At 35.4% G+C, this 14213-nt stretch overlaps 1 protein-coding gene across 3 annotated transcripts in view; it reads right to left on the minus strand.

The window, feature by feature from the left end:
- The window catches only part of HORMAD1 (HORMA domain containing 1), a 38286-nt gene extending 24892 nt beyond the window's left edge, over window positions 1-13394 (minus strand). The window contains exons 1-10 of one of the 3 annotated variants that reach the window (XM_072644719.1): window positions 13308-13394; window positions 12398-12464; window positions 11484-11628; window positions 9490-9553; window positions 8985-9021; window positions 8026-8046; window positions 7828-7854; window positions 3483-3550; window positions 2805-2956; window positions 2173-2429 (exon numbers count right to left, since the gene is read on the minus strand). In XM_072644719.1, the coding sequence (XP_072500820.1) occupies window positions 2173-2429; window positions 2805-2956; window positions 3483-3550; window positions 7828-7854; window positions 8026-8046; window positions 8985-9021; window positions 9490-9553; window positions 11484-11628; window positions 12398-12430 (804 nt within the window). In that variant the 5' untranslated portion in view covers window positions 12431-12464; window positions 13308-13394. The other 2 variants (XM_072644720.1, XM_072644721.1) reach the window with 2 other exon arrangements.
- Between the last annotated feature and the right edge of the window lie 819 nt (window positions 13395-14213).

Here is a 14213-nt window from a genome sequence, read left to right on the forward strand (position 1 = left end):
GGCTAGCTACCTCACTGTGGTTCAGTTTCCTCAAGCCCAGTCTTCACAGCCATCAGCTGGGTACATGATTCCTATGAAAAATATGCCAGCCTTTCTCACCAAATGTCACCCAACTAACATTGAGACAGGCAAGCCAGTCTGATGAACGATCAAGGTATTCTACGAAACAAAGAGAGGTGGCATGTGCCAAGCAAGTCAAATCACTACTACTTCTTGACCAACATTTTCCCTTGGACCTTAATAAAGAAAATCTATTAGTCCTTCACAGCAATGCAAGGACCTAAAAAATACCCAATGGACTCTTGAGACAAAAAGTCTTCCACATCCAGAGAAAGAACTATGGAATTGGATCACAGAATGAAGCAGACCATTTTCTCTTGTGTTATGTTTTGTTCTGTTTTGTTTTATGGTTTCTCCCATTCATTTTAATTCTTCTATGCAACATGACTAAGGTGAAAATGTATTTAATAAAAATATATGTGTAGAACCTATATAAGATTGCATGCCATCTCGGGGAAGGAAGTGGGGAGGGGAAAAAATCTAAGATACATAGAAGTGACTGTAGAAAACTGAAAACAACATAATTTTTTTAAAAATAAAGAAAGTTTAGAAAAAGATCCTGCTCCACCCTGAGCCCAAAAGCTTTGGGAGAAACAGTACTTCTAGCTGAATGTCCCTCAGGTATCACCTGAGAAGCAACCACTATGGAGATGCCACTTGGCAACTGCTCCTGTAAAGCTATGGCCACAGCTAGTGAAGACCTAGAAAGGTAAGTTCTTGCCACCAAAGTCCTTAGTATTATCAAATAGTTCAACATCAGAAAATGATATAATTTTATCAGTGGAAACATCATTAAAAAAAGAGAGATAGAGAGTATAATCTTCTTTGCCACTGCCTCCTAAGGATCATGGGACCTTATGACCTGCAGCTCAAACCTTCCATATGGGTTGTCTTTCCTATTATAATTTGAGTTCCTTGAAAGAAAACTTTTCTATCTACATCCTTAGGGCTTACCACAGGTGCTTTGTACATAGTAAGCCAGCTCATATGATGCCTCATATCTAAATGGGACTCTTTATACTCCTCCTAACTCCATATTTCGAAGTCTCAATCTTCCTCCAAGGCCCAACTCAGGCTCCACCTATTCCATGAAGTCTTACTTCTTTTCTCCAGATGAAAATTATCTCTCCTGCCTCAAATTACTTGGAGCACTCTGCCTAGATTGCTCTTTAGCATTTATCACATTCTTCCTTAAATAGGTTACCTGTGTCTAAACATTCTCCTACCCAAGATCCTAAGATCTTTAAGAGCATCTTCCATGTTGGTTTTCTTTTTTGTATCCCCAATACCTAAGATAAGCGCATTGCACATTGTAATAAATAAAGTGTAACGAACAAACGGACATCATGATATAAAGGACACAGACTCTACATCAGAATATAAATCAAATAAATATTTGTTGAAATGAATATCAGCATCACTGGGAGCACTGAGCCAGATATTGCCACTTAGGAAATCACTTCTTACAGACCCTATATTATTCCTTACTCAGAAGCTGCAAGTGACAGAATAGTATGAACAATAACTTGTTTGCCCCAATAATATCTAAAATAAAATCTGAGGGATATTTTAAGATTATATGCAATGAACATATATGTCAAAGAATTTGAAATACTTAGAAAAATATTCTACATAGCACTATATATTAATAAAACAAAGTTTTTAGGGAAATTTTTTTCTTCCCAATCTGAGTTACCTTTCTCTCAAATGAGGTTATAATAATAGCAGCTAGCATTTATGTAATAATATATTTGGTGTATTTAACATTTACTATTTAAGGTTTACAATGCATTTTGCAAATACTATCTCATTTAATCCTCACAACAACCCTGAGAAATAAGTGCTTTTATTATCTCCATTTTAGAGATGAGGAAAGTGAGGCAGATTAAGTTACTTGCTCAGAGTCACAGCTAGTAAGTACCTGAGGCTGGACTTGAATTCTGTTCTTCCTGATTCCAGATCCAGCACTCTATCCAATCCCCTACCTAGACTGTACTAAATGCAGTTCACAGGAGAAATTAAGGTCACTGATCACGCCTTGACCCTGACCACCAGAGTTAAGAGTAAAAAATATGGTGCTATCATCCATTACAGGCCTTCACAAATTCTTACATTCGTAAACTGTTCCTCTTCTTCTAGATCTTCTTTCTCCATCAGGATTTTCTGGAGTGGCGTTTTAAACTGTTTCTGTGTTAGTATAGCTTTATCAATGCTCTCCATTCGTTCTTTTTCAGTTGTCACTTTCACTTTCAAGGTATGAAAAGGTGTTGGAACTTCCCCCACATTTAGGTACATAGGCTCCCCATCAAATATTACTCCTTCACAATCACCTTCCTTAAAACCTGGAGGCTGGTAATCTGGTGGTGTAACTACAAAAAAATAATAATAAACTGATTTTTTTATGAACTCAAAAAAAATTAACAGTACAACTCACACAGCCTTACCTGAGTACTGAATGTATTATAATAAACAAATAACTCATAGTCAAATAAATTATATATCCTAAGAGGTAAATGCCCTTAATATATATTCTTATCTCCAGAGAAACATATATAGTACTAACATTGTACATAGTTGATTTATTCCAAGCCACTTTCTCAAATACTGACATTAAATGGGAAGTTTCCTAAAGTTTATAAGTGGTATGGCTATAAGACTATCTAGCTAAATGATAGTTAAACCAGTTGTTTCAATAATAAAACCTGTATATATTTGCTAAAAACAAAATGCAATGTAAATAGTACCTTCATCGTAGTAAAAGAGTTTCATTGTCAAACAGACATCATTGGGTAAAGGCCCCAGATTCTGCATCAGAATATAAATCTTGCGAATTAAGAGAATACTTGCTTTCTTTGTATCAGAAGATGACAGATTGGAACTATTGCCTTTGCTTTTACTAAGAAAGAACAAAATATTAGGGAAATTATGGTATCAGTAATTTACATATAAAATTTCATATTTTAAAATGTGTTCAAGCATATCACAACAATAAATTATTCAGGTAAAAACTATCATAACATGAAAATGAACATTTTTTCAAAGAGCTTTACTAACATTTAATAGTTAATCACTTCTCAGTTTAATTTTAAACACATTAAAACGCCTTCATAATCTCGTTCATTTTTTATAAAAACTTTCAAAGAAACTAGTATTAGAATTTTACTAAGCAGTCCCAATCCTCAAATAAAATAATAGCTTAGTAATTTCAACATTTTCCTACTCTTTGTCCATGTTTTCCATAAGACATATATTCTGAGACACAATTATGGTGCAGTGCTACTAAAGGATCACAACTCTAACAGCTTTGCATTTATAAGTAGATGGGGTAGCTTGAATAGCTTCACACAGAAACTCTTAAATTAGTTTTATTAATGTGAATAAGTGGAATCCACTGAGGAAGAAAGAAACTAACAGGATAGTACCTTGTGAGATCCATAACTGGTCCATTGCTGGTATACTTGAATTTAAACTGATAACACTCTGAAATTGTCTTAAAATACAAACAAAACGTTATAGTTATATATCTAACATAGAATGCTAGTTTCCAAATGTTTATTTGCTGCTTTGATTTGGCTATTAAAATGTAAAGATTGTAAGTTCAACAAAACATGCAGAATAAAAAATGGTTTTCATACTGACTACAACTATTTTTAAAAGTATACAGAAAGACAATATACAAAAAAAAAAAAAAGAGCAGAGGGTATAATCCTCTATGGATAATGGAAAATTTTAAACTACCTGTGTATAGCAATTAGCCTCTTTAGACCTCAGTTTTTTAATTTGAAAAATGGACATAAAAATACTTGCCCTACCTACCTCACTGGGCTGTTGTGGAATTAAATAACATATTTAAATCACTTGGTAAACTGTAACACAATATATAAACACAATTATTTTAAATTTTAAATTATAAATATATTTGGATACTTCTTCATAATTGTTTGTTGACTGTTTACTTTACTTCACTATATTAGTGATCTATGATTTCAACCCCTCTATGCCTTTTTAGATAATCTTTATGCACTACAATGGCCAAAAATATTTATTACCTGGTGCCCAATCCTCTGGTAACAATGGTCTTCTCCCTAACTTATCTTTGCTAGTCTTTGGTCAACGGATACACTGTCTCCAAGCCCTTATTTAAAGCTTGGCAGCACCCACTAAAACGTGTTTCACTGGTATGTCTTCAAGAACCCATGGTCATCCCTGCATCATGGTGAGGCACTGAAGTAGGGCTTTATGGTCAAATTATAAGAAAGATTATAATAATTTTGATTACATTAAACTGAAAAGGTTTTGCACAACCAAACCCAATGGAATCAAGATTTGGAAGGATGCAGAAAAGTGAGAAAGAATTCTTGCAGCCAGGATCTGTGACAAAAGCCTCATTTCTAAAATACATACAGAACTGAGTCAAATGTACAACAATACAAGTCATTCCTCAATTGATAAATGGTCAAAGGATATGAACAGGCAGTTTTCAGAGGAAGAAATTAAAGATATCTATAGTCATATGAAAAAATGCTCTAAATCACTATTGATTAGAGAGATGCAAACCAAAACAACTCTAAGGTACCACATCACACCGATCAGATTGGCTAACATGACAGAACAGGAAGATGACAAATGTTGGAGAGGATGTGGGAGAGCTGGAACACTAACTCATTGCTGGTGCAGCTGTGAGCTGATCCAACCATTCTGGAGAGCAATTTGGAACTATGCCCAAAGAGCTAAAAAAATGTGCATACCTTTTGACCCAGCAATATCACTTCTAGGACTGTATCCCCAAGAGATCATAAAAATGGGAAAGGGTCCCACATGTACAAAAATATTTATAGCAGCACTCTTTGTGGTGTCCAAAAACTGGAAATCAAGGGGATGCCCATCAATTGGGGGATGGTTGAATAAATTACGGTATGTGAATGTAATGGAATACTATTGTGCTATAAGAAATGATGAACAGGAAGACTTCAGAGAGGCCTGGAAAGACTTATATGATCTGATGCTGAGTGAAAGGAGCAGAACTAGAAGATCACTGTACACAGTAATAACCATAATGTGCAAGGAATTTTTCTGGTAGACTTATCTCTTCACAGCAATGCAAGGACCTAAAACATTCCCAAAGGATTCTTAAGGCAAAATGCCATCCACATCCAGAGAAAGAACTATGGAATTGGAATGCATAATGAAGCAGAATATTTTCTCTTGTGTTTTGCTTAGGTTTTTCTCATGGTTTCTCCCATTCATTTTAATTCTTCTATGCAACATGACTAATGTGAAAATGTGATTAATAAGAATGTATATGCAGAACCCATATAAGATTGCATGCTATCTCAGGAAGGGAGGAGGGAGGGAGAAGGAGAAAATCTAAGACTTATGGAAGTGATAGTAGAAAACTGAAAACAAATAAATGAATAAGAAAAGAAAAGTTAAAAAAAAAAGGCTATGAACATCAAGTCTCAGGACTGTAGCCTTTTATGATTACAATCATACAGGCCTTCATGTGCATTTTCATTTGGATACCAAAAAGAATCAGAGAAAAAAATACATTTTCTTCCTTTAAGAAATCTTGATGTTTTATCATTTTCTGCAAAATCTAAGACTTTAAATGAAGAGGAATTTCATTCTCATTCTACCCTCACTTCAGAGTTGTCTAAGTATCTTCTACAACTTTCCCTTAGTTATATTCTTTCATTCCTTTCTTTCTTTCCCTCCACCTTTCTCTTCATTTCCGACCTTTTCCCTTTTCCCCTCCCTGACTAGGATGTGTTTCAAACCCCAAATGATGAGTACGATCAGGACTGAGGGTGTTTATTCAAAATTTGAAAATGAGAGAAAACATGTTAGTTTCTTCTGTCTGACCTCAAATACTGGGCATGTTTATTAGCAAAGCAGTATTTTGTAGACAGCCAATATGGTATAGGAAAAAGCAGTGGACTGGTAATCCCAGCATGAGGGGCATTGCTATACTCTTACATCAATCTACTAAAACTGTTAGGTCATCGTCTATCCAAATGGTCTCTTTTTCAGTTCTCCTCCTACTTGGCCTTTCTGCAGGTGTAATACTATTAATCATTTCTTCCAATCTGACTGTCTCTCTCCTTCCATCTTCAGAGATTCCACACTTTCCCGGTTTTTCCTACATCTCTACCAGCCCTCCTCCCTCATCTCTTTTTTCAAGCTCCTAAACCTACCAATCTTTTAATGTGGGTGTTTCCAAATGTTTCTTTGACCCTTTTTTTTCCTATTTCTGTATCCTCTTGCCTTGGCAAATATCTATTTCCAGGGTTTCAATTACTATCTCTATGCAACAAGCAACTCCCAAATCTCAACCATAACTTTATCAGATTTAGTACTAGAAGGGAAATTAAAGATTCTATAACCTAATCCCTTTATTTTACAGATAAGAAAACTCAGGCCCACAGAGGTTAAGTGACTTGTTCACCTGTAGCTTTTAGCTCTCTTCTGAACTATGGATTCCTATCTTCAGATGCTTACTTCACTTCAGTGTATCATCAGGGACTCAAAACTTCACACATTCAAAGCCAATCTTTACGTTTCCACTTCAACCTTATTACTTCACTATTTCTATCTGTGTCATTTAAATCACATTCCATTTTCAAAAGCTTTTTCTTTAACTCTTAATTTTCCCTCTCTTATCCAATTAGTTATGAGAGGTGGCCTAGTCTAGGAAATGGAAAAATATCCTCGAAGTTATAAAAGTCCTGGACTGAAGTTTAGCCTCTGATCCTTCCTGGCTATGTGACTCTGAACAAACCACTTAACCTCCCTAGGGAACTATCTAAAACTCTTAAGCTTCAAAAAAGGAATCCCTTTACTCAGGAATTCTTTAGGTTAACACACATTGTATTAATGTCCTATGGGTCCTATCCCCACTGCTGCTGTTTCCACCATCACAGTATCTCTCATATCTCTCTCTTCCCTCTATTACATACCCCTGAGGGTCTGAGACTTTCACTGCCACTTCCGCACCCTCATTAGCTTCCTTCATCTTCTTGCTTTTCCATGTTTCTCAAATGTTGTTTCCAGAATAATTCTTCTTGCACATGCATCTGGTAATGTTACTCCTTTGCACAAAAACATTGAGTAGTTTCTTCTTGTTGACTGAGTAAAGCTCAGACTCCTCTGCCTGGCATTCAAAAGCATCTATGATACGGCCCCACTGAATTTTCTGTTCCCATCAGGTCTTTCCATTCTCTCTCTCTCTCTCTCTCTCTCTCTCTGTCAAGGTCCTGACTCTACTCCCTTGCATAACTTTGCTGGAATAGTTTCCAACCTTTTCTCTTTCTTTCTCCCTTTCTATGTGTGTATGTGTGAGTGTGTGTGTATTTCCAATCATCCTGTAATGCCCATTTGCATGCCAGATCATCGACAGAGCTTCTCTGACACCCCTTGTCAGATGGTCCCCTGAGGTCTTTCACAGCAATGCACTTATTATGTAATATTGTATGTCATAGCTCTTCCATTTTATTTCCCAAATGCATTATAAACACAAGTCCAACCCACTCCTTACAACATGTCCTTTACCAGGGTTTGCTGTTCTCTATTATGTCATCACTATTGAGCACCTCTGTGGCCCCACATTAATCACTTCATCCCTGAGCCCTGGCTTCCTTATTAAATAAAGAAATGTGCGAAGCTTCTGAAAACTAAAAAGTTTTATAATATTTCCCCTTTGTTATATCACAAGTTGAAAAATATAGTCTTTTTAGATATTAAAGGCAACATTTTACTAATTAAACTTACCTGAGGGTCTTCCGGATTGCTGTATACCTATTTGAAAATAATAAAAAGAGTTATTTAGGACTAAGCCTATTTTAATTAAATTCATCAGGGAAATTCAGTAAAAGAAACAACTAATTAAATTACTTTAAATTTTGGCATCATTTGGATAAAGCCAAATTAAATGACCTTGAAAAGAATCAAAGAATCAAAAATACTCACAGCCAGAACAACCATCCTTAGCTGAAATACAAAAAAAAAAATCCTAATTTTATAAAACATTTTAAGATGGATCATAACATTTTTAACCTACTATTTCACTATTTATTTCCATTAAGAAATAACTATGGTACAGGGTTAGTTAGCTACATAAACATATGCCTTAGGAAAGCCCTTCTGCACCCCAACGGCTTAAAAAATCAAATAACTTTGAAACTAGTTATAAAAGTAAATATTCTGAGAAACTTAAAATGCTAAGACACCAATAATTTACACTTCTACATGAGTGACATGACTGCTCCTTTCCTAGGAAATGGTTTTATGAAAAGAAAGGTAGAAAATGAAAGCCTAAAGAAAATATGGAGATTAAAAAAAAAGTAAGTTTGGGGGATCCCTAAAAAGAGGAGACTAAAAGTTCTAAACAGCTTATTTCACAATTTTTTCTAGGGCTAAATTTCTGTATAAATGTAGACGTACACTCTTGATCATTTTTATATCAATTTTCAGTTACGTTAGTATATTAGGAGTCTATAGTTAATTCATTCTATACTGGTACACCTTGACACTATATATGGATAAAGGGTATGCTAAGTGAGTTATTGAGAAAGAAAGATTGTGGAAAGCATATTAAACCACATAAAGAAGGTGATGTTCCCCCCATATTTTAATATGCTGTTTTTAAGTTAATTACTGTTAATTACAAAGGTCTCAATCCATTAATTAAAACAAGGCTGTTAGGACTTGTGAATAATACTTGCTTAGTATTAATTCCAAGTGAATAATACTTGCTTAGTATTAATTCCAATTGATACAGATGACTTAAAGTAACAAGGCTATTTCTTTATAAATATTCTATCTAACATGGAGTACAACTTTCTTAATTCTAATTAATGACCCTTTAACATGACAATACTGTACACATACTGATATAAAACGTAAAGAAATAACAATGGAAGACTTACATATTTTTTCTGCAAAGCATCATAGCATCCTAGCATCCTAAAAAAATCAAATATTATTTGTCTTCTATCCTGAACTCTTGCATATTTGAGTTTACTTTCAGAAAATTAAGTTCTTTGCATAAGTCTTCAAGATGGCTCATTATAAAAGTAATTTTAAAACCATTACACTGTTTTAGGTTAAATAGTCTTCTCTTTTACACATTATCAAAGAATTATAAAACTATAGCAGAAAATAATAAATGAGATGAGAAAATAAAGTCAAAATGAAGGTTTTGGCAGCTACTGGGGGAGGGGGTAACAAGAAGTAATTAAGACGTTAAGCATATTGAGTTTTAATAGGATCTGAGAAAAACAGAACCTTGAAGAAACATTATGACGTTGGAAGGTCTAAAAAGGTCACTGAAATTCAGTTAAACAAATTAAAGTATGCATAGCTAAAACAAAGTCAACCACAAATTTTTGTGATTTAAAGAAAGGCTATCCTAGAAGGTACTCTTATGCTTACCATTTCACTAATTGAGTGGATCCTGGACATTTTCTGTCTTCTCTCAGAATTTTGACACAAAGATCTAAACATAAAAATATTATAATGCTATTTTGCTTCTTGAAGAAAAAACAGTAAAAACCTAGAAATAATAAATGAAGTTGTATTTATGAAATACAAAGTACAGAATGAAAATGTAAATTTTTTTTGAACAGTATTTTATTTTTTCCAACTATATTTAAAGATAGTTTACAACATTCACTTTTGTAAAATTTTGAGCTCCGTATTTTCCTCCCTCCTTTCCTTCCCCGCCTCCTCAAGCCACAAGCAATCTGATATAGATTATACATATACAATCTTGTTAAACATATATCCACATTAGTCATATTGTGAAGCAAGAATAAAAACAAAAGGGAAAAACCATGAGAAAAAAAAACAACAAAAAAAGCGAAAGTAGTTTGCTTTAATCTGCATTCAGACTCCATAGTTCTTTTTCTGGAAGTGATGGCACTTTCCATTATGAATGTTTTGGAATTGTCTTGGATCATGGTACTGCTGAGAAGAGCTAATCTATTATAACTGATCATCCAACAATGTTGTTGTTACTGTGTACATTATTCTCCTGGTTCTCTCACTTCACTCAGCATCAGTTCACGTTTCCAGGTTTTTCTGAAAACCACCTGCTTATCATTTCTATAGTATTCCATTACATTCATACATTACAACTTGTTCAGTCATTCCCCAGTTAATGAGCATCCCCTCAATTTCCTTCTTGGCTACCACCAAAAAAAGCTGCTATAAATATTTTTGTATACATGGGTCCTTTTCCCTTTTTTATTATCTCTTTGGGATACAGACCTAGAAGTGGTCTGGGTCAAAGGGTATGAACAGTTTTATAGCCCAGAATAGTTGGATCAGTTCATAACTCATGCATTAGTGCCAATTTTCCCAATCTTCTCCAACATCTATCATTATCCTTTTCTGTTATGTTAGCCAATCTAATAGGTGTGAGGTGGTACCTCAGAATTGTTTTAATTTGCATTTCTCTAATCAACAGTGATTTAGAGCATTTTTTCATATGACGATAACTTTAATTTCTTCATCTGAAAATTGCCTGTTCTTATCCTTTGACCATTTATCAATTGGGGAGAAATTCTAAATTTTTTAGTTATCAATGACTTTTTGTTATTCAGCAATGTCTGACTCTTTGTTGACCCCATTTGGGGTTTTCTTGGCAAAGTTAATGGAGGGATTTGCCATTTTCTTCTTCAATTCATTTTACAGATGAGGAAACTGAGGGAAACAGGTTTCAGTGAGTTGCCCAGAATCACATAGCTAGTACATATATGAGGCCAGATTTGAACTCAAGAAAATGAATCTTGCTGACCACAGGCTTAGCACTTTATCTACTGTACCACTGAGCTGTCCCCCAAGAAGGGTTAAATTTATATTACTGTTGATCTTTAGCGGTGAATTTTCAGTTAATGAACATTGTTATGTATTTTTAAAAAGAAAAAATGTGAACACACTGTATTATTAACACTGTTACAACATGGCATTATGAGGATTACTGTGCAATCTAAAATATGAGAAAAAATATACTCTATTACCTTGATCAAAATATTTAATAATAAGTCATCAGCAAAATATAACGTGGTTTCAAAAAAATTAACTGTTTTAAAAAGGTCAATGAGCATAGTATACCATGTCCACATTATTTTAATTAATTTATTTAAATTAGCACAAGAACAGATACTACTACTGCACAAAGCTCTACAATGTACTACTTTTGTCCACGGCACTATTAGTGTATAGTGGCAGATAGAAATAATTCAAACCAGGCAAAAATTGAACAGTCTTCATTGCCCTTCAAAGGGTGAAACAGAGGGGACAATGTATATTTTAAAAGGTTAAAAATCAAAATCTCAGTAAATCAAAGCTAAATTAGAATTTTAAAATAGAAAAGAATTAATATGGCACATCCTTTAAAAAAGTGTTCATAAAAATTATGTTACCATCTAAATATCTTGTTCCATAGGCACATTCTGGAAATATTCCTCTTAAGTATGTTATACAGGATACAGAAACAGCTAGGAGTCTCTTCACCAACACCAAGGACTGTTGCTCAGTTGAAATCTTATTAGGAAATAGCACTGTACTCTGAAATTTAAGAAGAATTAAAACATTTTCCAAGTCATTGTAAAAACTGAAGATGATAAAAATAATGCAACAATAATTTTGAATAAGTTTATCTACTTCCCCTTACTAGTCTTTTAAGTGATTAAGAACCCTGGAAAGGAGGAAGTCCCTGACGATAAAACATGTTTTGGGGCATTCCGTGCTAAATAAAGGAGGAAGCCTTTTTTATAACTGAAATTTCCACCACTTAATACATATCATCTAACATTAATTTGGTAGCAGAACAATTGTATGCAAGTATATTTATCATTAATACCAGGTAATATTCTTTTTTTGTCACTATTTAGATAGAAACAACAGCTTCTACACTTAGAATAACAAACAACACTTAGAAGAAAACCACTGACATGTATGTGTCTTTGTGGGAAGGACCACCTTTTCCAGAAAGATGGACTGAAGCTGACAAACTTATATTTCTTAAAGTCAGTGCAACTTTCAGTAAGAACCAGTACAGAATGAACTTGAATTAACAACTTAAGCAAAAGCTCCTAAAATATTTTTAAAATGCATTTTTAATGTCTTCTCAACATGTCAAGCACTTGCTAATTGATCATTATTTCTTGGAAACAATTTATTTACATAATAAAAGGCCCAAACACAAAACATTTCATTCCAATTATTTTATAAATGTATAAATTCATTATTAAGTGATTGGAGCTCAGTCGGCCACACTGACTTCTTGGTTTATTTCTGGTAGTAAAGTGTAATATTCATATAACGGGAGTCATACCATATAATTCCTGTGCATCTGAGCAGTGGCCATTTTTCCTCACAAAACGTATCCAATGTATTCCAATCTTGTGAAAAAAAAAAATTTTTAACTCCAGATTTTATTCTTATCTTTACTATTCAAAATTCTCGTCTCTATACACACCAGATAAGAATTTCTAAGAAAAAAGCGACCAACACATGGAAAATTCAAACACCAAAATTTAAATAACTTTTTAAAAATCCTTCTTTCAAGAATTTTCTCATTTTTTATTCTTGCTTTTGACTAGCAAGACTGGTCCTATAAGGGAAAGTAAAAAGCCAAATTCAACAGTTTGTGAAATTAGATACATATTGCCTGTTGTTTCTTATCTACGCATTCTTTTTTTTGGTCTACTTGGTACTGGCAAATTCCTCAATAAATACTATTAATAAAAGTTATCACCCCGCTACCCCCTCATGCCCTCCCTGCCCAAAAAACTATTTCACTTCCCATCATTTATCCTCTCAGTTTGCAGTTAAAAACAACAGACGGATATTCTTCCTTTACCGGAAATAACACCACACTGGACCACATTTGACTATAGGGATTTCCTCAAGGCCAGCAAAGTGAAGCAAAGCACATGCATTTTTTAAGTGTCCTGGTATTTTTTAGCAAATCTTCTGTAATTTCGTAAGGCTTGTGGCTTTTATTAAGTTTTACTGCAGCCGCGCCCGCATAACCAGAGCCCGGATAACCAGCGCCCGGGCGCACATTTGGGCGGCCTCCATTTGCCTTTTTCGGCGGTCTACAGCTAGGCCACAACCTGAATCTGCAAACACTTTTCATACGCCCATTTCGTTGTTTGCTACATATCTGGACATTCCGGCCAAGACCCGAATAGTCCAGGTAACTGGAGGTTGGGAAACAGCGGGGTAAATATATAATTTACAGAATGCCTGGGAAGCAGCCTCGCGACGAACGACGACAACTTCTCTGGCGATGGCGGGTTCTGCGCACTGCGCAGGCGCCCAACTACGTCAGGCCCCTCCCCCAGCGGTTAACGCCCAGAGCGCGTGGACTGGGGCCAATCCCGAGGCCGCTTTCCCTTCCGATGAACCCAGCCCGCTGCCTGCCGGGAAAACGTCGCGTAGTCATCTTCTTGCCGGGGGAAGTTCCGCCATTGCTCTGAGCCGTTTCTCTGGTGAGGCGCGACTTGGCCTATCGGCCCCAACGCGCTTCTCCGTCCGCTTCCCGCGGCTCTGGGGGACTCGGGGACGCCCCGTCGAGGGCTCCCGTCGCTGCTCCATCTTCTGGAGCTCGGGTATATCCCGTCTGTGCTGTTCTGCCCCGGCTGATCGAGGGGGCAAAGGATGCGCCCAAAGCGGTCAGTGGTGGCTGGCGTCTGCACGTTAGGACTGTTTTTCTTTTAAAACGAATTTTGCACCATTTATATGTCGTCTCTCCCAGTTAGTGTGAGCTCCTTGGGAGCAGTGGCTGGCTGGCTTTTTCTGTTTGAAGCCTCAGAGTTTAGCCCAGTACTGTTCACATAGGTAGTAAATGCCTATTACGTACTTTTTTCCCCCAAGTAATTCAACGCCATTGAACGCCTTTTTCTAGCGATAGTCATCCGTGTCAACTTAGAAAGATAATCAGTTATCAGGCTTTAAATATGAGAAAGATGATCAATCAATTTTCCCATCTCAAGTTGATTTTCTTCATTACTTGCTCCTCCCTTATCTCTCTCTCAGAATATATAATGTGGTTTCTTAACTGTATAGTTTTTTAGTTAAGATGAGTAAACGATTATTTCTTATAAAATGTGGTGTGAACTTCCACACTTTTTAAAAGGAAAAGA

This window comes from Notamacropus eugenii, chromosome 2, assembly GCF_028372415.1.
Source record: "Notamacropus eugenii isolate mMacEug1 chromosome 2, mMacEug1.pri_v2, whole genome shotgun sequence".
Lineage (NCBI taxonomy): Eukaryota > Metazoa > Chordata > Mammalia > Diprotodontia > Macropodidae > Notamacropus > Notamacropus eugenii.